The following is a 27813-nucleotide window of genomic DNA, read 5'->3' on the forward strand; positions in this document are numbered from 1 at the left end:
TTGTAATGTCAGCCTATGTATCAGATGGGGGAGAGGCAGGTAGCTTAAACACCCACAAGCAAAGATTTTCAACTTGTAGGAAGACACTGGAATACATTTCTGAGTGACACAGTGAGGGCATTGCGTATGCATTTTGTTGTGGGACTAGAAAAAAATAACTGTTCTGTTCTGGAACAATATAGATCGCTTTCGTTCCAGGTTCTGTTTCTGTTCCCTGAAATGGTTCCAACCCCTCCTATCAACCATACTATACTATACATAATTTTAACATTCCAATAGTTTCTAAATTAATATTATATCTGGGAAGTTATTTTAAAAAGCTTACTAAGCTGCTTTTTGGCTACAGTACAAACAATCTGGTCTGGAGTCAGAATGGTGGCGATAGGCTAGATCTTCTAATGAACTGTTATCCTCTCATAATGTGCTTCAGGTTTAAACGTGAGACTTTAGCTAGTCATCTTGAGAGACTCTTTTAACCTCACACCAACCACAATCTCTCTACCCACCGCTTCTCACTGGTTTCACAACTCTCTATTCAGGATTCACATGGATCAGTCTTCTCACAGTTCATGAGACTTTGTTTGAAAAGTTGCATCTCTGTGCGTTCTCAACTCTGAGGAGAAAAGGGGAACCTGAAAGCACAGAGGTCAACTTGTTGTTTCTCATTGATGTAGTATAAAAGGAAGTTTAAGAAGCTCAGCTGCCACTAAATGCTTATCTGATGGAGTATGACAGATACACAAACACACACACACACACACATACAAGGAACTCAGAGCACATTAAGAATTACCATACCACATGTGCTGGTTGGTCAGATGACTTATATTTTGCATTGCTGTCATTGTTGCTCTGAACGAAAATGTATTCAAATGAAGATGCTGTTGTTCTATGTTGAAACCAAATTGGAACTGAGTGGAATGAAAAACACCATAAAAACATTCCCTACTCAATCCTTCATGTTGTTGATCAAAACACAAGTTAGATATGCATTGCCAAGTCACAAATAAGCAACTTAATTATAATAATACTAATTATGTCAAAGTTTCTTTAGAAAAAAAAAAAAAAAAATTTTTTTTTTAATTAGAATTGTCTTTCTCATTGGACAAGGCCATCTCCCTGAAGTAGTCACCATGCTGTAGTTGGGTGCACCATTAGTCTCCATAAGGATGCTAAGACCGGAGAGAGGCGTGGCTTATCCTAAGGCATCCACCCTCCCCCATCTTGTTATCCTGTAGCTTAGGTTAGACTAGACTGGAGAGCCAATGAGCAGATAGCTTCTCCGCTCTGGCGGCAGCAGAGAGCTTGTGGAAACAGACACGGGCCCCTCTTCCTCTCTAAACCATAATGGAGGAAACTGGCTCGTCTAGTTTGTCCAGATTCTCCCTCCCCGCCTCCACCTCTTCATGGGGCGTGCGCTGCAAAACCCTTCGTCTTTTTCACCTCCCTTCTTCTCTCTCATTCTCTCACTTCATCTTTCTCTGCCTCCTTCCTTTTTACATCAGTCTGTTCCCCCACACCCTCTTGCTTTCTCTCTCTCTCTCTCTCTCTCTCTCTGCCTCTCTCTCTCTCTCTCTGCCTCTCTCTCTCTCTCTGCCTCTCTCTCTGTCTCTCTCTCTCTCTCTGCCTCTCTCTCTGCCTCTCTCTCTCTCTCTCTCTCTCTCTGCCTCTCTCTCTCTGCCTCTGTCTCTCTCTCTCTCTCTCTCTCTCTCTCTCTCTCATCTTTCCCAGTTGTAATTGATATAGTGGGGATGCTGTCGTGTAGAGCAGGCAGAAAGTGATAACTCTCTGTGCCAACTGCTCTGGTCTCAAACCTCCAGGCTTTAGCACTTGTCTGTGCCTGTCAACCAGCCTGAGAACAGCACAGCAGCATTCTTACACAGTACACACCGTAGTCACTGGCTCTAGCTCTACTCCACATCCTCATCCTGTAAAGTTTATATTGTCTTCACAAGACTGTTCTCTAAATTCTCTAGGTTTGACAAGAATTACCTATCTTACATAAAATAAAGCTATTTTAGGCTACTTACTAGCTGACGCTCTAGATGGCCTTAGGTTCCTCCATGGGTTTAGTGTGTCTTAGTATGACAAGCAACATAGGCTAACAGTTTTTGCCTGCTGATGAAACAAGGTGTTAAACACCTTGGACAGCTCAGTTTAGATGTGGCACCACTCTCAATTAGCACGGTTAATTCTGTTCTTTTATTAATGACATTGTTTTGGGGTGCAATGCATGGAGCAATAACACTTTTACACACAAAAGTGTGTAGGCCTAATACAGTATACTTGTGACTTTTAGACGTGCAGTGATCTGTAGCTAGTCATCTCTGGGCTCCTCTGTAGTGATCTGTAGCTAGTCATCTCTGGGGTCCTCTGTAGTGATCTGTAGCTAGTCATCTCTGGGCTCCTCTGTAGTGATCTGTCAGTCATCTCTGGGGTCCTCTGTAGTGATCTGTAGCTAGTCATCTCTGGGCTCTCTGTAGTGATCTGTAGCTAGATCTGTAGTGATCTGTAGCTAGTCATCTCTGGGGTCCTCTGTAGTGATCTGTAGCTAGTCATCTCTGGGCTCCTCTGTAGTGATCTGTAGCTAGTCATCTCTGGGGTCCTCTGTAGTGATCTGTAGCTAGTCATCTCTGGGCTCCTCTGTAGTGATCTGTAGCTAGTCATCTCTGGGGTCCTCTGTAGTGATCTGTAGCTAGTCATCTCTGGGGTCCTCTGTAGCTCAGTTGGTAGAGTGTGGTGCTTCCAACAGCAGGATAGTGCGTTCGATTCCTGGCACCATACGCGCATAAAAATGTATGCACGCATGGCTGTAAGTTGCTTATGGATAAAACGTCTGTTAAATGACTTACGTTATTGGATTATCGTCTGTAGCGAGAACTTTGTCAGCACTTCTTTGCAATATAGCATGTTATATACCAAGCTTCTGTGATGGGTTTCATTTGTAGGTTAAGTTATTATGTGAATCCCCTCTTCAACTCTTTGCCCCACAGTAGCAGTGCCCTTCACCAAGGAGGTGTGAGTGTGAGATTCAGATACAGGAAATGGCCCCTTGTCACTTTGTCTGACAGCTGCATCACGTACGCAGCACGCACAGTGATCCTACTGGACTGCACTCTGACACCGTCCTACTGGACTGTACTCTGACACCGCCCTGCTGAACTGCACTTTGACACCGTCCTTCTGGACTGCACTCTGACACCGTCCTACTGGACTGTACTCTGACACCGCCCTGCTGAACTGCACTTTGACACCGTCCTTCTGGACTGCACTCTGACACCGTCCTACTGAACTGCACTCTGACACCGTCCTGCTGAACTGCACTTTGACACCGTCCTTTCGAACTGCACTTTGACACCGTCCTTTCGAACTGCACTTTGACACCGTTCTGCTGAACTGCACTCTGATACCGTTCTACTGGACTGCACTCTGACACCGTTCTACTGGACTGCACTCTGACACCAGGCCACAGTTGGTCCCCTCGGAAGAGAGCATGTATGCAGGCCAGGGCGCACCTGTAGCATTTGATGTGAACAGGGTTTAAGATGCTTGCACACAGTGCAGTGGCTAAAAAGGAATTTGAACCTAAAATGTCTCCTCCCGGCCCCATGATAACTGCCTCTCTTTCTGCCTCTTAATTAGGAGCTCTTATCAGCCACTAATCTGATAATCTCTGTTCTCTCTCTCTCTCTCTCTCTCTCTCTCTCTCTACCCACTGTTCCCTCCCTCCCCCTCCCTCCCTCCCTCCCTCCCTCCCTCCCTCTCTCTCTCTAGCTCTTTCCTCTCTCATCCCGTGTCTCATCCATACTTACTCGTCTTATCTGTCCTGTTTTAGCTAGGCATCTTCTTCTTCCCTCCAGCTTTTCCTCTTCTTATCCATCCTTTGTTCTCTCCCTCTCTCTCCCTCTCCCTCTGTCTCTCTCTCTCTGTCTCTACTTTACCCTGCTCCCTCATCTTAGCACCCCCCCCCTCCCCCAAACCTCTTTTACAAAGTAGATAATCTGTCGGTGGCTCTGCACTGTAATGTCCTCTCCTTGTGTCCACCCATCCTTGTGTTTACCTCACCTATTACCAGAAGAATCATCTGTCAGCAGGCTTCAGTGCTCGTCTGCCATGATGGAAATAATAAATGCCTTAATGAGAATGAGTGTCTTGGTTGGGCCTCCGCTTTGCCTCGCCATCCCGCAGTAGGCCTATTTTCGAATGACTTGACTGAATCCCATCAGGTCAAGGGGTCATGGTTTCCGGGTTTAGCTGTGGGGCAGGATGTGTGTGTTGGTGCTCAGTGACATCGTGTGATAACAGCACACAGGACATTGTTTGATTTATTTACAGCTTAACAAGACCAGAAACCAAAGTCTACCTGCTCTGAGTCTACACACACACAGACACAGACACACACACAGACACAGACACACAGACACACAGACACACACACACACACACACACACACACACACACACACACACACACACACACACACACACACACACACACACACACACACACACACACACACAACACACACAATTGTGGCCCGCAATCCTTCAGTGCATGCTTAGAAGGCTCTTGTTGTTTTTGTTGTTGTGTGTGTTTGTACATGCAGACGACATGACTGTGTATTGACGGCGGTCTCTGTGCTCTCCCTGCAGTGTGATCAGTGGGTGCTGACACTCGAGGTGGGCAGGCAGGCCGTCGTCTCCCCCCCAGCCCTGAGCTCCGAGCCCAGACACCTTTTTGCCCTGGTCTCTCGAGGGTAAATATAAGGCTGTTTCTTCCCCCCCCCTCTTGACCTCCTCCTCTTTTACCTGCCTCCATCCCACCTCTTAACTCTTAAGTCCCCATACACTGAGGGCTGTCCTTGCACATTTTCAACCCCCCGAATGTTAAGCTTCATTCTTCATTCAGCATGTCTACTTTTCTTCTTCTTTGATGCATCATCATCATCATCATCCTTTTTGACATTTTGCATTTTTTCATTGCATATTTTCTTCCATTATTTTTATTTAATTTTTAATAGCAATTGATATAAAGCAACTGCTTTCTGTAGATATAGATGGAGAACAGTAAAAGTTTAAGGCATTCTAAAGACACATTTCGCCCTCATTACCGATTTGGGATGAAATCGGCATTGTTTTCCTTAGTTTCCTTACGTTTTTCAGGTATGAGCTATGTGCATGGCATGCTATCATACCATATCAACCCTCACTTTATCTATCTGTGCCTTTGTTGAGAAGAGGAGTCCTTTTTTCTCAATTCTTGGTCTCATACACCCCACCTCCACACCTGTGTAGGTAAGTCCCACAGATTTCACACACACAAACTTACTTTCAGTCACCGCTCTTTGCCTTATCGGCAGTATGTTATTCGCACCTCCCCCAGTGTCGATGGGAGTCGAGACTGAACCATTTGATCAGTCGATGGGAGTCGAGACTGAACCATTTGATCAGTCGATGGGAGTCGAGACTGAACCATTTGATCAGTCGATGGGAGTCGAGACTGAACCATTTGATCAGTCGATGGGAGTCGAGACTGAACCATTTGATCAGTGATGAGGGTGTTTCTTTCTTCTGCCTACATGTTTTACTAATCTGTCAGTTCTGTTCGGTGTCATATTTAGACCGAGGTATAGGCTACTGACATTATTATATATTTACACATTTTATGCAGCTGCAACATTACTTAAGGGTAAAGTAATTTAATTGTAAAGGGGCCTATAAATGAATTATTAATGTTGTCAACATCCTAGCTTTAGACTGGTGCCTTTTGAAATCACTTGACAGAGTAATTTTGCATCAGAGAGAGAGAGATAATTGGCTGGTCCTGACGAGCCAAAGAGGAGTTACCAACAACCGGATGTTCCGGTTTTCAGAGATGAAGCTATTTTCAACCTAGCTTCCTTTTCATTGAAAACCAGATGTGGAAACTCAGCTCAGGCGTTTCTCTTATGCCTGTTACGTCAGACATTTTTCGTGGTTGGTTGATCTCCCCCCCCCCCTTTCCCTCCTCCCATATTGTTCACACCAGAATCCAGATCTTTGAGAGAAATGCTGTTGAGTGAAGCTTCCACATTACTTTATTTCTTTATGGGGGTGGATCAGCTTTAATATTACAAATAGATTGTGGCTTCTATCAATGTAATTGCATCATTTCCAATCCCACATATATTTCAAAAATATATAAACTCCAACAAAAAAAGAAACGCCCCCTTTTCAGGACCCTGTCTTTCAAAGATAATTCATGAAAACCCTACTAACTTCACAGATCTTCATTGTAAAGGGTTTGAACACTGTTTCCCATGCTTGTTCAATGAACCATAAACAATTAATGAACATGCACCTGTGGAATGGTCGTTAAGACACTAACAGCTTACAGACGGTAGGCAATTAAGGTCACAGTTATGAAAACGTAGGACACTAAAGAGGCCTTTCTACTGACTCTGAAAAACACCAAAAGAAAGATGCCCAGGGTCCCTGGGGTCCCGTCTCTTTTTATGCTGAGTTTATAAACAGTGCATTTGGAAAGTATTCATACCCCTTGACTTTTCCCACATTTTGTTAATAAAATGGATTTAAAAAAAAATGTAATCCTCAATCTAAACACAACATCCCATAATGACAAAGCAAATGTTTTTTATACATTTTTGCAAATGTATTACAAATAAACACTGAAATTTCACATTTACATACGAATTCAGACCCATTACTAAGTACTTTGTTGAAGTACCTTTGGCAGCGATTACAGCCTCGAGTCTTCATTGGTGTGACACTACAAACTTGGCACACCTGTGTCTAGGGAGTTTCTCCCATTCTTCTCTGCAGATTCTTTCAAGCTATGTCAGGTTGAATGGAGAGCGTCGCTGCACAGATATTTTCAGGTCTCTCTAGAGATGTTCGATCGGGTTCTAGTCCAGGCTCTGGCTGGACATTCAGAGTCTTGTCCTGAAGCCACTCCTGCATCGTCTTGGCTGGGTGCTGAGGATTGTTGTCCTGTTGGAAGGTGAACCTTCTCTCCAGTTTGAGGTTCTGAGGGCTCTGGAGCAGATTTTCATCAAGGATCTCTCTGTACTTTGCGCTGTTCGTCTTTCCCTTGATCCTGACTAGTTTCCAAATCCCTACCGCTGAAAAACATCCCCACAGCATGATGCTGTCGCCACCATGCTTCACCATATGGATGGTGCCAGGTTTCCTCCAGACGTGGCGCTTGGTAATAAGGCCAAAGAGTTCTTGGTTTCATCAGACCAGAGAATCTTGTTTCGCACGGTCTGAGAGCCCTTTCGGTGCTTTTTGGCAAACTCTAAGCGGGCTGTCATGTGCCTTTAACTGAGGAGTGGCTTCCGTCTGGCCACTCTACCACAAAGGCCTGATTGGTGGAGTTCTGCAGAGATGGTTGTCCTTCTGTAAGGTTCTCTACAGAGGAACTCTGGAGCTCTGTCAGAGTGACCATCGGGTCACCTCCCTGACCAAGGCCCCTTTCCCCCGAGTGCTCAGTTTGGCCGGGTGACCAGCTCTAGAAAGGGTCTTGGTGGTTCTAAACTCCTTCCATTTAAAAATGAAGGAGGCCACTGTGTTCTTGGGGACATTCAATGCTGCAGACATTTTTTGGTATCCTTCCCCAAATCTGTGCCGTAACACAATCCTGTCTTGGGGCGCTATGGACAATTCATTCGACCTCCATGTCTTGGTTTACTGTCAACTGTGGGACTTTATATAGATAGGTGTGTGCCTTTCCAAATTACGTCCAATCAATTCACCTGAGCTCAATTTTGAGTCTAATAGCAAAGGGTCTGAATACTTAAGTAAATAAAGTATTTTTTTCAAATATTTTTTTAATATACATTTGCAAGAATGTATAGAAACCAGTTTTTGCTTTGTCATTATGGGGTAGTGTGTGTAGATTGATGAGGAACATTTTTTTAATTTTAAATTTCAGATTAAGGCTGTAACGTAAGAAAATGTGGAAAAAGTCAATTGCTCTGAATACTTCCCAAATGCACTGTATATATTATTTTAAATAGTCAAATGTATATTTTCCTTACTTTCTTCCCCTAACCCTAACATTACATCCCTAATTGGACAAAACTAATAGACAACAACACTTAGGCTTCTACTTCCAGCTTACACATACTATATACTATATACATTTTACGGACACAGAATACTTTACAATACTTGTCTTTTGTTTGTCTTTAGTCCCATCATTCAGCTACCCTCATCCCCTCCCATCTATCTTTTTGATTTCTATTTGCCATATAATGTTCAACTGTGTTGTGATGTTTCACAACCATTCTGAACCTTTCTATTCTCATAGTTTCTACAGATTGTAAATGAAGATAAACAGTGAGCTAGCTGTGTGAGCTAGCTGTGTGAGCTAGCTGTGTGAGCTATCTGTGTGAGCTAGCTGTGTGAGCTAGCTGTGTGAGCTAGCTGAGTGAGCTAGCTGTGTGTGCTAGCTGTGTGTGTAATAGTCCCTGACAGCTTCCTTTCTACAGAGGCTGATGCCCCTCCCTCCCTCCCTCCCTCCCTCCCTCCCTCCCTCCCTCCCTCCCTCCCTCCCTCCCTCCCTCCCTCCCTCCCTCCCTCCCTCCCTCCCTCCCTCCCTCCCTCCCCCCTCCCTCCCTCCCTCCCCCCTCCCTCCCTCCCTCCCTCCCTCCCTCCCTCCCTCCCTCCCTCCCTCCCTCCCTCCCTCCCCCCTCCCTCCCTCCCTCCCCACCTCCCTCCCCCCCCTCCCTCCTCCCTCCCTCCCTCCCTCCCTCCCTCCCTCCCTCCCCACCTCCCTCCCTCCCTCCCTCCTAACCTCAGAGCTCCATCAACACCACTCTGGTAGCTGATCTCTACTCTGAGTAGTTAACTGATGTTTTTAGCTCACATTGCTTCTTTGGTGTCCCAGACACAGGTAATATATTGACCTGAACACAGCACATGGGAAGATAGATACTGTCAAAGTTTGGACACATTATTGTTTACCTAAACACAGCCATATAGCCTAACCTTGCGCTCGTTTAGCATTTCAACCCTGGGTGTAGGCTGACCTTACCCTATTATAGTAACCCAATAGGAAAAGAGGAGGAAGCAACTGAAAGAGAGATGCAGAGAGACAGCTAGAGAGGTAGACAGGAGACGGTGGAGGGGAAGGGAAAAACAGCCACAGGAGGAAGAGGAAGCAGATGAAGAAAAGAGTCTCTGTCCGTCCCTAAATGCCTTCACCCCTTTCCTTACCTCTGTAATGTAAACAGTACTCTACCTACACGCTGACCGTTGCACTGTGAGAGGGAGCTCCAGGCAAGTAGCTGGATGTGCTGTGGGTGGTTGAAAGTGCGTGTGAATTATCTTTACTTTTGTTGCATCTGTGTTTGGGTGAGTAAGAGCAACAAGTCAGGGTAGGGTAGCCAGAGAGATGGGAGGGAAGGGAAGGAGGAAGGGAAGCAGGGAAGATGGGTAATGGCAGCTGAGTGTGAGCTGAAGGAGGGAGAGAGCGAGGGAAGGAGGGGGAACCGGAGGAGGAGAGAAAAGCAGATGACGGGGGGAAGGGTGGTCCTCTAAAAACTCACTCACAAACACGGGCCAGTAGGACGGGAGGGAGAACACTCTTCATCAATCAGACACACAAACACGGGCCAGTAGGGCGGGAGGGAGAACACTCTTCATCAATCAGACACACAAACACGGGCCAGTAGGACGAGAGGGAGAACACTCTTCATCAATCAGACACACAAACACGGGCCAGTAGGGCGGGAGGGAGAACACTCTTCATCAATCAGACACACAAACACGGGCCAGTAGGGCGGGAGGGAGAACACTCTTCATCAATCAGACACACAAACACGGGCCAGTAGGACGGGAGGGAGAACACTCTTCATCAATCAGACACACAAACACGGGCAGAGAGCGGGAGGGAGAACACTCTTCATCAATCAGACACACAAACACGGGCCAGTAGGGCGGGAGGGAGAACACTCTTCATCAATCAGACACACAAACACGGGCCAGTAGGACGGGAGGGAGAACACTCTTCATCAATCAGACACACAAACACGGGCCAGTAGGGCGGGAGGGAGAACACTCTTCATCAATCAGACACACAAACACGGGCCAGTAGGGCGGGAGGGAGAACACTCTTCATCAATCAGACACACAAACACGGGCCAGTAGGACGGGAGGGAGAACACTCTTCATCAATCAGACACACAAACACGGGCCAGTAGGACGGGAGGGAGAACACTCTTCATCAATCAGACACACAAACACGGGCCAGTAGGACGGGAGGGAGAACACTCTTCATCAATCAGACACACAAACACGGGCCAGTAGGGCGGGAGGGAGAACACTCTTCATCAATCAGACACACAAACACGGGCCAGTAGGGCGGGAGGGAGAACACTCTTCATCAATCAGACACACAAACACAGGCCAGTAGGAGGACGGGAGGGAGAACACTCTTCATCAATCAGACACACAAACACGGGCCAGTAGGGCGGGAGGGAGAACACTCTTCATCAATCAGACACACAAACACAGGCCAGTAGGACAGGAGGGAGAACACTCTTCATCAATCAGACACACAAACACGGGCCAGTAGGGCGGGAGGGAGAACACTCTTCATCAATCAGACACACAAACACAGGCCAGTAGGACGGGAAGTGGAGAGCTTTCTCTCGTGTAGCTGGGGAGTCTGTGCTTCCTGTTCTGATTGAGGCGAGCGTCATGCTCCGCCACTTTGTCTAAAGGCCAGCCAGTTAGTTCACATCCACACAGGCAGGCCAGGCAGGCCCACTGTACTATACTGTACTTTACTGTTCTATCACACTGCACACACACACACACACACACACACACACACACACACACACACACACACACACACACACACACACACACACACACACACACACACACAGTCTTGTATAACTAACCTTGTGCGGACACACAATTCAGTTCCATTCAAAATCCTATTTTCCCTAACCCCCAACCCTTACCCTAATCTTAAACCGAAAAAAACTAACCTTAACCCTAACACTAATTCTAACCTTAACCCTAAACCCCCTAGAAATAGGGAACGTTGACTTCTCATGGTGTTAGGAGGAGAGAGACCGTTAGAGACCTTTAAGAGGGAACGTTGACTTCTCATGGTGTCAGGAGGAGAGAGACCGTTAGGAGGGGAGGTAATAAATAGCCAACATATGGTCACGGATCCCTCCCTCCCTCCCTCCCTCCCTCCCTCCCTCCCTCCCTCCCTCCCTCCCTCCCTCCCTCCCTCCCTCCCTCCCTCCCTCCCTCCCCCTCCCTCCCTCCCTCTCCAGCCTTGATATAGAATTCCCCCTCTCTCTCATACACACACACACACATCCTCTCGCGAGATAACTCTTCACTACACCCTGTTGGAATGCTTTGAAAATGCGTTGTTGCTTCCTTCCTCTTATCTCCCTCCAATCCTTGATTTGATCACTGATCTGACAATGACTGGACTGGGTTACTGCGCCTGGTTCTCTCTCTCTCTCTCTCTACTCTCCTTTATCTAGCTAGCTAGTCTGGAAGGACCAAAGGGGCCAAAAGGTGAATGGATTATTAACAATACAGCTTTGTTAGTGCAGGGATGAAGCAAATCTCCCCACTGTTTGCTTTGAAGAGCATGTGTCAGTTTTGGCAGTTTGGCTCGCGGCCCATTGTCTATCAATCTATATAACGTATTAGTCACTGAACTGTAGCCCGAGCGGATGGCTCAGTTGATAAATGTGAGGCAGAGTTATCCCTGGTTTTAACACCTTTTAATACTTGAATAATGTCATGGAGAATGAAGGGTGGCTTTAAGGCAGTGGAAGCGTGTCACCCACCCACTCTAGAACAAGTGATTTGTCACCAGCGTTATGTCCACACACAGGTGTCCCCTCTAGCCCACCACCCCTCTGACCTTGTCATGTGACTGATGCTGTTGCCAGATTGGTGGCTGACTGACTGTGTGTGGAAGGTGGTGGCGGTGTCATATTTAGGTCAACGTCTTTGGTTGCTGCAAGTTGATTGATTGAGAGTACTTTCACACAGGGCTTGAAACCTAAAACAAATTGCTACAGTTTCCAATAATCAATAGGAAGAATTGATTGCATAACCTAATACTTCTATGAATCAATCCAACTTCATGAACTGAGCTTGTTACATGAGTAAGATAAAATATAAATATATAAAAGAACATAACAATAAAGTGTTGCAAACAAAATGCATCAACCGATACAGATGTTTACAGATTCAGGTTAAACCGAGTGACAGAAGGTGACAGAAGGTGACAGAGAAGAGAAAAGAGGAGAAGGAGAGGGAGTGTGAGAGATGATGGAGGGAAGAGGGAGGGGCCCGGCCAAGCAGGCAGACAAAACAAGATGGAGAGAGACGGAAGGAGAGGGGGAGAGCAAATGGAGGTGGGAGGAGTCTGCGAGAGGGAGGGAGTGCGAGGGGGCCCAAGGTTCGACAAGAGGAGAGGAGAGAAGAGGAGAGGCATTCTTGTTTGCCACTCTTTGGCACAGTGTGGCAACTTTTCCATCTCTGTGTGTAACTTCCACACTCTCTCTCACACACTCACATGCACACACAGATGCACAAACGCGCATATACAAACACAAAGTTGTTTCTCTTTTGACTCCCACATTGTGACCTCCCCTGCTATTTTTTTTACAAGGATGTGCAAGAATGTCAGGATGTCAGGGTCGGGCAGCGCGGTATGTGTGTGTGTGTGTGTGTGTGTGTGTGTGTGTGTGTGTGTGTGTGTGTGTGTGTGTAGGATAGGGGGATATGGAGGGTGGCTGGGGGGGGGTGTCAAAGCCGGAGTGAGAGTGATGGCTGGGAACAGATGTAGTAACAGCAGCCACTGCTGCCCCCCTTCAACCGTCCTCTTCACACACGCGCGCGCACACACACACACACACACACACACACACACACACACACACACACACACACACACACACACACACACACACACACACACACACACACACACACACACACACACACACACACACACACACACACACACATGCACTTGCACCTCTCCTGTAACATGCACTACTCTCTCTCTCTGTGAGCGTGTGTTGGAATCTCCAAACAAGTGCAACAGTCTGCCCCAATCGCCTGCTCTGAAAACATCACAACAGAAATCTGGAAACCTATCCCAACCGTTGTGCAATCTCTCTTTCTCTCGCTTTACTCTCTCCCTCTGCCTTTTTTCATTTCTTCAACTACCCTTTCTATGTCTTGGTATCTCTTCCATTCTCTCCTTATCCTCCCTCTATCTCCTTCTTCCCTGTTCCCACCATCTGTTGCAGTTCATTTTAGCAGGCCATAAAAAGTGCTGCCCAAGTGTTTGATCCACCAATCAGAGTGCGTGATGGGGGGGGGGTGATGCTCAGGCTAATGAAATAAAACAAATCCACGGCTAAGCTTGAGATCTGCGTCTAGCGGTTAGCCCCCCCATGGCCAACCAGCCCCCCACTATTTGATATGACCACTTGTATTACTAGTTAGTGCTGCCACTCCGTTGGCTACTTACTCCACAATACTGGTTTTGGTCCAGTAGCTTTCATTCATTTATGCATGATGCAATACTGTAGTGAGAAAGGGCTCAGTAAGTCTGTGCATGGTGTTACTTGCAACACCAGGGAGGGTTGTGTTTGTTATATCCTGCATGACTCATTTTTGTCAAAGAAAGAAGACAAATATGTTGTACATAGGATGCAGTAACAGCAAGACATGTAGTGAGAGGCACGCACACACCCCTCTCACCCTATCAGAGGGGACCGTCACACTGCACCTGCTTAGGCCATGTTACCGTCTGTGATGTCACGTCACGGCTCCCTCCCGTGGGTCACTAAAAACATAACCAGCCTTTACCAGTCTGTTTAAGCTCACCTCTCTCTCAACCACTCATTCCCCCTCTCCTCCTTTTGCCCCCCTTCCTCTCCTCCATCTCATCTTGTATTTGTCTATCTCTCTGCTACTCCAGTGTCTGTTTCCCAGACCCTTGTTCCCTTTCCTCTCCTCTCTGTTCTCTCATCTATTTTTCTCTTCATCATCCCAACTCCTGTCCTCCATCCATTTCTTTCCCACTCCCTTTTTCATCCACTGGTTTTCTGAGTGACTCACACAAAACCCATGTAGAGGAACGAGACATGTAGAGACTAGAACACGTACTCCACCCCTCCATGAGGAGGAGGAAGTGGCCTGGACCGTAGAGGAGCTTCCTGTGGGGCTGTGAACGGAAAGCCGCAATTAACAGGAGGGGGGACTTCTGACTACCTCTCTCTTTCTCTCTTCCCTCTTCTCTTTTTTGCTTATTCTGCAGTTGTATCTCTCCTTATCGCCTCCCCCTCGCTCTACCCGGTTTTCTTTCTTTCCTTCCCCTCTTTTGCATCCTCCTCTCCTCTATTTTGCCCTCCCTCCCTCCCTCCCTCCCTCCCTCCCTCCCTCCCTCCCTCCCTCCCTCCCTCCCTCCCTCCCTCCCTCCCTCCCTCCCTCCCTCCCTCCCTCCCTCCCTCCCTCCCTCCTCCCTCCCTCCCTCCCCCCCCTCCCTCCCTCCCTGTCCTTTAACTGTATCTCAGTCACTGTCTGTATTAGTTTGGGCTCCATAGCCAACTAACTACCTTAGTCATAGTTAGGGATGTGTGCAGGATGGGCCTGGGGGTAGTACAGAAAGCACCAGTCCAGCATGGAGTTGGAGAGATTGGCTCCCCAAACCCTCCCATTGGGGACTGGGCGCTCCAAGCAACAGGGTGTGGAGAGGATGGGGAAACCAAGGGATTGAACCTGTGTGTATTTGGGTGAGTGGGTATCAGTGGAGGCTGCCGAGGGGAGGATGGCTCATAATAATGTCTAGAACGGAGCCATTGGACCCTTGTGTTTGATGTAATTGATACCCTTCCACTCATTCCACTCCAGCCATTACCACAAGCCTGTCCTCCCCATTAAGGTGCCACCAACCTCCTGTGTTGGGTAGTGGTGTGGGGGCTTATGGGGTTACTTGAATCCTGGTGGCCTGCTGTGACTGGTTTGTTACTAGAGAGAAGTTGTTTTGCAATGCTGAGGATAGAAGGAAAGAAATACCCTCCCTCCCTCCCTCCCCCCCCCCCCCCTCCCTCTCTTGTGTCATATGAAACAGGTGTGAGTGTCATAAAACACAGGCTATCGTATCTAGCTAGTGACATCAACTCCTTTCCACTGGGCATCAAGTCAGTATTCTCTCTCTCCAAATCACAAGGTCACCCTACACCTCCTCTTCCTCCACCTCTTCCTCCACCACCTCCTCCCTGCGTAAACCTCAACCCCCCCCCAACCCATCTAAGTCCTCCTGCCAATCCATAAGCCATCCTATGCTCAAGTGCACACTGTGAAGTGCACTGCATACTCACTTAATTTACCATCTTCTGACTTCAGCTCTTGATCACGTGTGTGTGTGTGTGTGTGTGTGTGTGTGTGTGTGTGTGTGTGTGTGTGTGTGTGTGTGTGTGTGTGTGTGTGTGTGTGTGTGTGTGTGTGTGTGTGTGTGTGTGTGTGTGTGTGTGTGTGTGTGTGTGTGTGTGTGTGGCATCAGTGTCTTAAAAATCTTTGGGAAAATGCTAATAACTAGCTAAAAAAAGCCTTCTCAGCTTGTGTCTGTCCAATGTCACTAAGTTTGTGTGTCTGTCCCATGTCACTAAGTTTGTGTGTCTGTCCCATGTCACTAAGTTTGTGTGTATGTTTGTGTTGTCGCAGTGATGGAGAGCACCATGGAGAGCACGCGTCCGGGGGGAGGAGTGAGCGTGGAGCTGAGCGCTGGAGAGACCGAGCACTCGGAGGAGCAGGAGACCCCTGATTCCACACACACACAGGACAAACACACAGGTCAGGGTGGTGTGTGTGCCTGTGTGTCCGTGTTTGAGAGTTCTTATGTGTGTGTTAGCTTCTGTGTGGGTGTGTGTGCGTGTGTGTGTGTGTTTGCGTGTATGTGTGTGTGTGTGCTAACAGCGGTTTCCTCGCTCTTCCCAGGGAGTAACGGAGTGATGGAGGAAGAGGAGGAGGAAGGCATGGCTGGAGAAAATGGAGAGAATATGACAGAGGAGGAAGGCGTGGACTTGTCATCCATCAACACCATGTTGTCGACGGTGATGAATGCAGGCCAGCTCAACGGAGCCCTGGAGCCTTCCACACCCTCCACCCCCATCAGCAGGACCACCCTGCCCAGACCCCCTAGTGTCAACCGCAACGCCCGGAGGAACACCACGGTACACACACACACACACACACACACACACACACACACACACACACACACACCAAATGAACAGGGAGGAGGCTGTGTCTGTTTAGCATCACATTAGAAGTGTTTTTTAAATTTATTTGACCCTTAACTAGGCAAATCAGTTAAGAGCAAATTCTTACTTAAAAAGACAGCCTAGCAAAAGGCCTCCTGCGGGGAAGGGGGCTGGGATTAACAATAAATACCATATAAATATAGGACAAAACACACATCACAACAAGAAACACAACACGACATAAAGTAAAACCTGATGTTTCTGATGAGGCGCCAACAGTGAGGTACAGTGTGTGTGTGTGTGTGTGTGTGTGTGTGTGTGTGTGTGTGTGTGTGTGTGTGTCAGTTTTCAAACGAGTAGCAACAAATGGTCCATAACTCTCCTTGCCTCTCAATTCCCCCTCTGTCTTCCCCCGGCCTGGGTCACATGGCTCCTTTTAAAGCCTGGGATTGGGGCCCGTAGCGCTCGGCTGTAGGACAAACAGGTGTCAGTTATGAAGCATATACACCACACACACACACACAGCCTGGAACAAGAGCCATCCAGAACCAGAGCTTTAGGCCCACCCTCCCTTGTCATACATAGTGTACTTCACTTCCCTTTAGCAGGACTGGCCTGATTCTCAGGCTCTCGCCACTTGAGGAAACCGGCTTACAGACGATTATGTAATTCACCAGATTATGTCAGCTCTAGCATGGGCCGCACACAGCTGTATGGTCAATGCTTGCTAGCGGGTGAAGAGGTTTTCACTAGTGGCCAGCTTGCAGAGTTCACACTGGGCTGTGGTTTAGAAAGAGTAGCAGAGAGATGGAAATGGTGTCTAAATTGTGTCTGTCTGCCTGGCTGAGCTTTCCCCTTTTAAACAAGCAGTCGTTATGTATCTTCTGCTGCAAGCCTCAAACTCAATTCACTTTAACTGCATTTGAAAGGCATTGGTAGATATAGTCAAAGTAGAACTATATGAAAGACCGGAAGGAATGAAACAGAAATTCCACCGCTCTCCCTCTCTCTTGATGTTCATCCTGCAGTATGGACACACACACACACACACACACACACACACACACACACACACACACACACACACACACACACACACACACACACACACACACACACACACACACACTCGCAGGAGAAAGAATGAAGAATGTTTCTTGAACTCTGTTACCACACACTATACACTATATAGTGGAGAAAACGTCTGTAATGCAGTGGATGCCAGCAAGATGTTGGGCTGTGAAACAGACTTGAGTGGAAGCCAGCAAGATGTTGGGCTGTGAAACAGACTTGAGTGGAAGCCAGCAAGATGTTGGGCTGTGAAACAGACTTGAGTGGAAGCCAGCAAGATGTTGGGCTGTGAAACAGACTTGAGTGGAAGCCAGCAGTGCACAGGGTTTAAACAACACCGGTGCTAGTCCTCGCAGAGAGGAAAAGGAAGTGCTTCCTAGAGATTGTTTTTGATGAGTGTGATGTGCAAGATGTTGGGCTGTGAAACAGACTTGAGTGGATGCCAGCAAGATGTTGGGCTGTGTGTGTGTGTGGAAGCCAGCAAGATGTTGGGCTGTGAAAGAGTGTGTGTGTGATGCCAGATCCATGGCACTGTAGTGTTCAGTCAGTCAGTTAATGATCAGCTGTAGTGTCAACAGCAGAGAGAGGGAAGGGATGTTGGGCTGGAAACAGAGAGTGGAAGGAAGATGAGGGGAAGTGGAAGAGCAAGATGTTGGGGGAAACAGAGAGAGCCAGCAAGATGTTGGGCTGGGAAGGAGAGCAAGATGTTGGGCTGGAAACAGGAGAGAGAGAGTTTAAACAACACGTAGAGAGGAAAAAGGAGAGAGAGTGCTAGGGAAGAGAGAGAGAGGGAAGGAGATTGTTTTTGAGAGTGTGTGTGGGAAAGAGTGCGTGGGAGAGGGAAGGAGAGAGAGAGGGAGTGAGTGAGAGTGGGATGGCACTGTAGTGAGAGAGTTAATGATCAACTGGGAGCAAGAGAGGGAGAGGGAAGGAGAGAGAGAGGGAAAGAGAGGGAGAGGGAGGGACAGAGAGAGGGAAGGAGAGAGAGAAGGGGAAAGAGAGGGAGAGGGAGGAAGGTGGGTCCTGGGATGTAGGGTTACACTGAGCTCAACGTCAAACATCCCCCTCACCATGCATGCGTACACACACACACACACCAAGCAACGGGTAACTGAGCAGGGCTACAGGCGAATGAGTGACAGGCTCAATGTGAGCATCAAATCCAAATCCCAAACTCTCTGTGACTAGCAGGTCAACGGATGGAGAGACAGTCAGCCGTCTGCAGATATGACGAAAGATAAGACATCAGCATTCTGCTCTTTATCATCAAAATAATATCATTCGATGACATTGTTGTATTGCACAAGACTAGGATAGCAGACTCTGTGGGATTTTCCCCGTGGTAAATGGAGTAGACATCAGTGCTTCAGGCCCCACCAATCACAGTCCATCCATCCACGGCATAGTAATGAAAGCCAAGAGGAAGTATTTTTGCCATATAACCAACCCCAATGATCAAACCATTTCAAAGATGAAGCTACTATAGGTTTCACTGGTCAGGATTGGACCTTACAGTATATTCCCATGTCGCCTCTCTCTGTGTTTCTAACCTCTAGTCTCCTCCTGTGTGGGATTGTGTTACAGGAAGCCAAAGACTTCAGTACAGATTTCATCTGTCCCCTGTGTGACAAGGACTGTATGACCCAGCACCAGCTCACTATGCACATCCGACAGGTAACACTACTATTCACAAGTACATAAAGTCATGGAAGTAATAACCATAACATGTAGTAATTATACTGTATAATCTCTCTCTCAGCACAACTCGGACAACGGGGCGACGGACCACTCATGCAGCATCTGTGGCAAGGCCCTGAGCTCAGCCAGCTCGCTGGACCGCCACATGCTAGTGCACAGCGGAGAGAGGCCCTACAAGTGCTCCTTCTGTGGACAGACTTTCACCACCAACGGCAACATGCACAGGTCAGACCCCCCCCCCCTCACACTCTAACTCTCATTGGTTATCACTACCTGCTGATGTTTAGTCTTTGTGGTCAGGCCTGGTGTGATTTCTACATGGTTTTCTGTTTTGCGTGTCAAACACAGAAACTGGTAGAAAACCGTTCATTGCTAATGGTGTTCACCTGTACAGTAGATGTTTCATTACCCGGGGTAGTTCACCTGTACAGTAGACGTTTCATTACCCGGGGTAGTTCACCTGTACAGTAGACGTTTCATTACCCGGGGTAGTTCACCTGTACAGTAGACGTTTCATTACCCGGGGTAGTTCACCTGTACAGTAGACGTTTCATTACCCGGGGTAGTTCACCTGTACAGGGTAGTTATCCTCTACAGTAGACGTTTCATTACCGGGGTAGTTCACCTGTACGTTTCATTACCGGGGTACGTTTCATTACATTACCTGGGGGGGTAGTTCACCTGTACAGTAGACGTTTCATTACCCGGGGTAGTTATCCTCTACAGTAGACGTTTCATTACCCGGGGTAGTTATCCTCTACAGTAGACGTTTCATTATATGGGGTAGTTGCTTTCTTCTCTTCAAGCTTTCGAAAAGTACTATTCATCTCACAAGAAATGCCATGGACTGTGTAAAGGTCGTATGCCAAGGAAGGCTGAGAGTTTTACCAAGACTTAAGGTTTTGGTCTTTAACCCTCTCTGTAAACACTACCCTTCCCAGCTATGACAGCAGCACCACCCAAACACATGTGCAATGCCTCAAACAAAAACACAATACACATAAATACAAAGCCAATCAACGCACGGTACAGTCCTCAAAGACCCTCCCCCTCAGTGGTGCCGGGCCATTTTTTATTATTAATATTATTATTTTTTTACCAGAAATGACTAAGAATACAGATTAATCTTCAATTCATACATAATTCAGTGGGCATAGTTTGGTGTGTTATGCCCACACGCCAATAGTCAACAAGGCATTGAGGGGAAAATGGGGTTGAATGAATAAATGAAAGAACCCGTTGACTTTTCAAGCTCCTGCCTGATGCTTTCAAGCCCCTATCTTCAAGCTAATGTTTGTCAGACCATTTACATGGAGGGGTGAGGGGTTAGGAGCTCAGAGGACTGTGGCACAGAGATAAATGTATGGGCGTTATCAGGGGCTGCTGTTTAGGCAGAGCAAAACACAGGAAGTGGGAAGATGACGTTGGCCCCCTCCCCACTTCAACACACACACACCCGACACCTGATGGGGTATCTGCTCCCAGCATGCGAGACTGAATTTATTAGAATTGACTGAATTTACTAGAATTTACTAGATTTGACTGAATTGACTAGAATTTGTAGCTTGAGGTTTGAATGTGACGTGCTGATGTGAGAAGCGCCATCCCATTGAGTTGACCTGCCCTACAACAGAAGCTTCTGAAGTTGCCCTGCTGCACAGTTAAGTTCTCCTGATGAAGTAGTGTTGTTGTGAAATCTAAACGGCTGGATGTTGAAGTCTGCTGTCTGCATGATAGGGATGCACCAGGACAGTAGTCTGCCTGCTCGGTAGATGCAGCTTTCTCATGCACATGGAATGAAGAGGTGTGGGCAGGAAACAATGAGTGTAGGCCGCCTCAATCTGAGAGAAAACGACTTTCAGAAAGACGTTTGTGTGTTGGTAGCTCAGTGCTCTCTAGTGTCACAGGATGTCAAAGGATGTGGATGAATTCTGTTTAGAAAATACTAGGCGATACCAAGTTGTTACTTTGCATATAAGTGTTATTTTTCACCGCCCTATTTAGCATTTTCTTAACACTCCAAAAAAGAAGCTTTAGGGTAAGAAACTCGAAGCACACAGATGGAGTGGGCTCTATTCATTCTATTTCTATCTGCCACCTTCCTTGTGAATGTTCCACGGTACTGAATCCATCCAGCTCTGGGCTGATGTGATGGAGTTGTCCATATGACTGGCAGTGGAGCAGCCATTTTGTTGCCGGAGCATCAAATGAAATGGGGCCTGCTGTTGTGAGCCGGTTGCCAAGGAGATGCACCCCAACCCTATGAAGGGCCTGGTGAATAGACTGAGCCAGTGAGTAGTGGATGGTGCGCTTTCACTTGCTTTAACTCTTTACAGAACAGTGAGGACATTAAAGTGGGCTAGAAGAGAAGGAGAGAGAGAGAGAAGCTGCGATGGTAAGGAGGAATGCCCTTGGTGTGACATTGCACAAGAGCAGGGAGCAGCATTTTGACGCTACAGCGCCCCCTGTACACCCTTTGTGCTGGTGCAGTGGAATTTTTCAGTTTGGATGAGAAGAGACCTGTTGAATCATCAACCCCCACTGTCACAGTCTGAGGAGTTCTGTCTTTCTTTTTCTGTCTCTGTCTCTTTCTCTCGCTCTGTCTCTTCTTTTTGTTTTCTCTCATAAGAACACTATAAATCATCTTCATAAGGTGGTGTATTTTTACTCTTGGTGTAATGTGAGGTCTGAGTGCCTCAGAGCACTACAATGTCCTGATGATTAATGCAAATTACACATTTCTTTACATTTTTTATTTAAAAAATAAATTATTATCTTCCAGCATAGATAACAAGGTATTTTGTCACATGGGAACCTCAGGTGCTGATCAAACATCAACCAACTTGATAGACTGTGGAAATGTCTTGTAGGCAGGACAGGTGAATTGAGGAGAGTGTCTGAGGTGACACAAAGACAAGTTGGCTTCATCCAATCTCGCTGTGCTGACATGGAAGCTTGGCTCTCTCGGGATTGGCTGTGGCCGGGGGTCAGAGTCCAGGTGGATGCGGCTGCTGCCTGTCAGGTCCCCACATGGGCGGCCAGCTCGCTGCCTGCCTGCTATTTATAACTCAGGCACTGACGGCAGAGTGAAAGCCGAGACCTGTGCTGCCTACCCTGCGCTGGCTGACCTTTCCTCTCTGATGCTGGCGAATACACACAGTTTTACACAGACAAACACACTTATTGACACTGGCACACACACAGACGTACGTAGTCACTCTTACGCAAACACACGTATACACAGACATAGCTATATCACATATCCATGCACACACACTATCAAAGTTACTCACAAAAAAGTTTGCCCACACAATTGCACAATCATGCACCCATCTTTATTCAAGCAACAACTTGCCAACACAGATGTATGGGTACACAGTCACACTCACTGAAATGTTAGCACACTCACTGAAATGTTAGCACACTCACTGAAATGTTAGCACACTCACTGAAATGTTAGCACACACACTGAAATGTTAGCACACTCACTGAAATGTTAGCACACTCACTGAAATGTTAGCACACTCACTGAAATGTTAGCACACTCACTGAAATGTTAGCACACTCACTGAAATGTTAGCACACACACACTGCACACACAAATGTTAGCACACACACTGAAATGTTAGCACACTCACTGAAATGTTAGCACACTCACTGAAATGTTAGCACACTCACTGAAATGTTAGCACACACACTGAAATGTTAGCACACACACTGAAATGTTAGCACACACACTGAAATGTTAGCACACACACTGAAATGTTAGCACACACACCGAAATGTTAGCGCACACACTGAAATGTTAGCGCACACACTGAAATGTTAGCACACATACAGAGGCCCAATGACTGGCTACTGATGCAGGGCTCTGTGGGCTGGGCTGGATGTGCTGATGTGTTTGCCAGGGTCTTAGTCCTCCTGTCCCCCCTCCCTTCACACACGCGCACACACACACTCGCACACACATTTCCTTAAATCAACCGATGGCATTTGACCTTTCACCAGACAGATTAGAGGGGGAGGGGGGAGAAAAAGGACTCCTGTATGGTTTAGTGACCCCCCCCACCACCATTCATCACTCTTTTCCTAGCTCTGCAGTTATCTTTGACCCCTCTCTCAGTTTAGACTAATGTCATCAGCTTCCGAAGAACACATTCAAGTCACATTTACCTTGATGGAGTTAGTTAACAGTTCACTTTGCCTGAACCCAATCCCCCAGCTATACATTGTCCCACCTCCCTCTCTACCCTCTTCCTCCTCCCCCATCCCTCACCACTCCCCCGTCCTTCCCTCCCTCCCCCCATAGATAACATGACTTCCTGTGCTGATAGTCAGGCCTGTCTTTTAGAACTCCCGTGTGACAGCTCTTCTCTTTCTCTCTCTTACCGTCTCGCTATCCCTCGCACATCTCTATCCTTCCGCTCATCTTTCTCCCTGTTTCACTCTGTACACCCCTCCTTGTCTCCCTCCTTCTCTTCGCTCCCTCTCTCCTTCCCTCCCCCTCTCTCCTCTATGTGACATAGCCCGACAGCTGAAATGTTGTGTAGTGAAGTGGTGTTGGAGGAGAGAAGTTAGCAGCAGCAACAATGGCTTCCAGAGGACACCCTCTGTCTAAACAAGCTTATTTTTGTGGTCATATATACTGAACAAAAATATAAACGCAACATGTAAAGAGTTGATCCCATGTTTCATGAGCTGAAATAAAAGATACCAGAAATGTTCCATAGGCACACAAAGCTTATTTCTCTCAAATTTTGTGCACAAATGTGTTTGTATCCCTGTTAGTGAGCATTTCTCCTTTGCCAAGATAATCCATCCACCTGACAGGTGTGACATATCAAGAATCTGATTAAACAGCTTGATCATTATACAGGTCCATCTTGTGCTGGGGACAATAAAAGGCCACTCTAAAATGTGCAGTTTTGTCAAACAACACAATGACACAGTCTCAAGTTTTGAGTAAGCTTGCAATTGGCATGTTGACTGCAGGAATGTCCACCAGGGCTGTTGCAATTGTTGCATGTTGCGTTTCTATTTGTGTTCAGTATATAATATGGAAAGGGCTCCACCAAAGCCTTCGTTACCCTAATGGAGATGACTGCCCTTGATGGTACCCTCACGACCCTTTTCCCTGGTCCGGAGTTAGGCCTTTATATGGGCCTGCTGAGTCGGCTGGATAGTTGGAGCAATTTAAAGACTATTACCATTGTTCTCCATCCTCCCAAGTGTGTGTGTGTGTGTGTTGAGCCCAGCTTCCCAACCTGGCAACCCTCCATCCACACGGTCTCTTCAGTAGATCTGAGGCTCGCTGCAAAGTACAGGCAATGAAATCAGTGGTGTACATCAATCCAGCATTTTTGAAGAGGATACTACAAGCATGTTACAAAGCAGGATCACTGAGTTAGCCAGCGAACATTTCCTCAACGACCATAGTAGCCAGTCTATTTCTGCTCTCCTGTCAACTCCTGATTGCATTGTCATGATAATGAAGTAGGCTAAAGTACAAACCGATCGGTACCTGGCTTGTTTTGTTCTGTTCTGACGTAACTTCCTGTCTGTCGCCTCCCTGCAGACATATGAAGATCCATGACAAAGACCCGGCTGGCGTCGTTCCCACCAGCCCCCCCTTGCCCACCAAGAGACGTCGCCCCTCCGCCAAGAGGAGGTCAGCCATGGACGAGGATAAGGAGCGAAGCGACGAACCGGCCAAAAAAAAGGTAACATGCACAGAAAATCACACACATACTTCAACACACTGTCAAATGTGTGCACGCATCTCCTCTAGTCCACCGCATTACATTTCTATTGAAGTCATTAATATTGTTACGTGTGTGTGTGTGTGTGTGTGTGTGTGTGTGTGTGTGTGTGTGTGTGTGTGTGTGTCTCCAGGTGCTAGAGGAGAGTGTGTTGGAGGAGTTGGGTTCAGGCCAGGGGGATGATGAGGTGTTGCCGTGCCCGATCTGCTTCAAGACCTTTGGCTGCAAGTACGACCTGGAAGTCCACATGGACACACACCCCGACACCACGCTCAGGTACTGGAGCCACGCACCCCCCCCCCCACACACACACACACCACACACACACACACACACACACACACACACACACACACACACAGGAAATACATTGATGGCATAAATGCAGTACAAGTCTCAACAGGTAGCCGATATGTCACAGTGTTACTAAATTGAAACTCTACGTGACCAAAAGTATGTGGACACCTGCTTGTCGAACATCTCATTCCAAAATCATGGGCATTAATATGGAGTTGGTTCTCCCTTTGCTGCTATAACAGCCTCCACTCTTCTGGGAAGGCTTTCCACTAGATGTTGGAACATTGCTGGGGGGACATCCATTCAGCCACAAGAGCATTAGTGAAATTGGGCACTGATGTTGGGTGATTAGGTGTGGGTCACAGTCAGCTTTCCAATTCATCCCAAAGGTGTTAGATGGGGTTGAGGTCAAGGCTCTGTGCAGGCCAGTCAAGTTCTTCCACACCAATCTCAACAGACCATTTCTGTATGGACCTCGCTTTGTGCACGGGGCATTGTCATATTGAAGCAGGAAAGGGCCTTCCCCAAACTATTGCCACAGAGTTGGAAGCACAGAATCGTCTAGAATGGCATTGTATGCACTAGAGTTAAGATTTCCCTTCACTGGAACTACGGGGCCTAGCCTGAACCATGAAAAACAACCTCAGACCATTATTCCTTCTCCACCAAACTTTACAGTCAGTACTATGCATTAGGTCAGGAAGCGTTCTCCTGGCATCCTCCAAACCCAAATTTGTCCGTTGGACTGCCAGATGATGAAGAGTTATTCATCACTCCAGAGAACGTGTTTCCACTGCACCAGAGTCCAATGGCGGTAAGCTTTACACCAGTCCAGCCATCGCTTGGCATTGCGCATGGTGATATTTTTATTGTGTGCGGCTGCTCGGCCATGGAAACTCATTTCATTGAGCTCCTGACAAACAGTTATTGTGCTGACGTTGCTTCCAGAGCCAGTTTGAAACTCGTTTGTGTGCTGCAAACGAGGACAGACGATTTTTACATGCTACGTGCTTCAGCACTCGATGGTCCCGTTCTGTGAGCTTGTATGGCCTACCACTTCGTGGCTGAGCCGTTGTTGCTCATAGACGTTTCCACAATAACTGCACTTACATTTGACCGTGGCAGCTCTAGCACGGCAGAAATTTGACAAACTGACTTGTTGGAAAGGGGGCAACCTTTGAAAGTGCCGCATTGAAAGTCACTGAGCTCTTCAGGCCTTTTTTTGGCCAGTTTTTGTCTATGGCAATTGCATGGCGGTCTGCTCTATTTTATACACCTGTTAGAAACAGGTGTGGCTGAAATAGCCGAATCCACTAATGAAGGGGTGTCCATATACTTTTGTATATATAGTGTATTTTGGTGACAATCAAATCAACAGTTAGAATTGATGATAGAATGTGGGGTGATAAATCCCAAAATCCATTCTGGCTCTGTCCAAATGATGTTGCCACAGCAACCAAAAGGCCTGTGTCAACAACAGAACAGGCTAATGAACAAGTTAAAATGAGGGTGACAGTAGTGGTCATAAAGGCCACAAGGATTAGGGGTCAATGCTATGGTCACAGACCGAATGACCTTTGCCCTCCCTCTACCCTGGTCCTATGCACCTGGTGGTCTCTGTCCATCATACTGCTAAAGCCTGTCTCGGTGCCCTCTTCCTCATTGGAAGACATTAACTTCGAGGCACTGATGCTGTGGTGCAAGGCCCTGAGGGTTAAAAAGTGGGGAGTCAGCAGGGAGGCTCTCCCCAGAAAGGGAGGGATGGAGGGAGCAGGGATGGAGGGAGCAAGGATGGAGGAGTGAGGGTGGGGGGTGGTTTAATGAGTCACAGAGGGGAAGCGCCGGGACGTGGTCAGCTCGACAACGGAAGGGGGGAGTGGGTCCGTTTCCATGGAGGCATCACAATCTCCAGATCACCATAGCGACTCAACTCCAACCGCAACTTGGGTTGAATGGATAGCCGCTCATAACTCACACATAGGAATGTATTTGTCTGAACTGAAAAGAAGACAGATGCAGCCTTTCTGTAGTTGAGTTGGGCAGCAATCTCATTATTGTAGGAAGTGCTGCAAATGTAGCCCTAATCCCAGTTAATCACAAGAGTTGAGAAGGCCAGGTAAGAGGATAAGGTTGCACTGGCTGGCTTGGGTACCTCTTTGTACACGGTTTCTAAGAAGCTGAGAAACGACGCATTCGGCTTCCAGCTACGCGCACGGATGCACGTGCGCACACACACACACACACACACACACACACACACACACACACACACACACACACACACACACACACACACACACACACCGTATAGTGGCAGCGCCTCCATTCTAGAGGAGGAGGGTAGTTCTCTGGGCTTGAGCCAACCTCTGTGCTATTAGACGGCTCTTGCAGACCTGTGTGAGAGACAGAAAACACACACACAGGCTTTCCCACAAATGTACACACACGCATACTTTCCCACAGATGTACACACACTCAAACACACACACACACACAGTTTTTCTCACACACAGGCACCCACAATGAATGTGTACACAGGTTACCCACCACACACCCACAGTAGCAGGCACACAGAGGTGTGAAACCACGGGAGGGATGAGGGGTAAAAGTCAAAAAAGTATTTGGTTTAAAACATACTTAAGTATCGAAAGTAAAAGTATAAATAATTTCAAATTCCTTATATTAAGCAAACCAGATGGCACCATTTGTATTTATTT

At 47.3% G+C, this 27813-nt stretch overlaps 1 protein-coding gene across 3 annotated transcripts in view; it reads left to right on the forward strand.

Moving 5' to 3' along the window:
• LOC135522859 (ras-responsive element-binding protein 1-like) overlaps positions 1-27813 on the forward strand; it is a 63361-nt gene that overhangs the window by 24007 nt on the left and 11541 nt on the right. For 2 of the 3 annotated variants that reach the window (XM_064949493.1, XM_064949494.1), the window contains exons 2-7: positions 15733-15861; positions 16006-16241; positions 18927-19016; positions 19102-19265; positions 24616-24760; positions 24933-25075. In XM_064949493.1, coding sequence (XP_064805565.1) covers positions 15733-15861; positions 16006-16241; positions 18927-19016; positions 19102-19265; positions 24616-24760; positions 24933-25075 — 907 coding nt within the window. Of the gene's footprint in view, positions 1-4653; positions 4758-15732; positions 15862-16005; positions 16242-18926; positions 19017-19101; positions 19266-24615; positions 24761-24932; positions 25076-27813 lie in introns of all 3 variants that reach the window. The other variant, XM_064949495.1, reaches the window with a different exon arrangement.

This window comes from Oncorhynchus masou, chromosome 30 (genome assembly GCF_036934945.1).
Source record: "Oncorhynchus masou masou isolate Uvic2021 chromosome 30, UVic_Omas_1.1, whole genome shotgun sequence".
NCBI classification, from domain to species: Eukaryota; Metazoa; Chordata; class Actinopteri; order Salmoniformes; family Salmonidae; genus Oncorhynchus; species Oncorhynchus masou.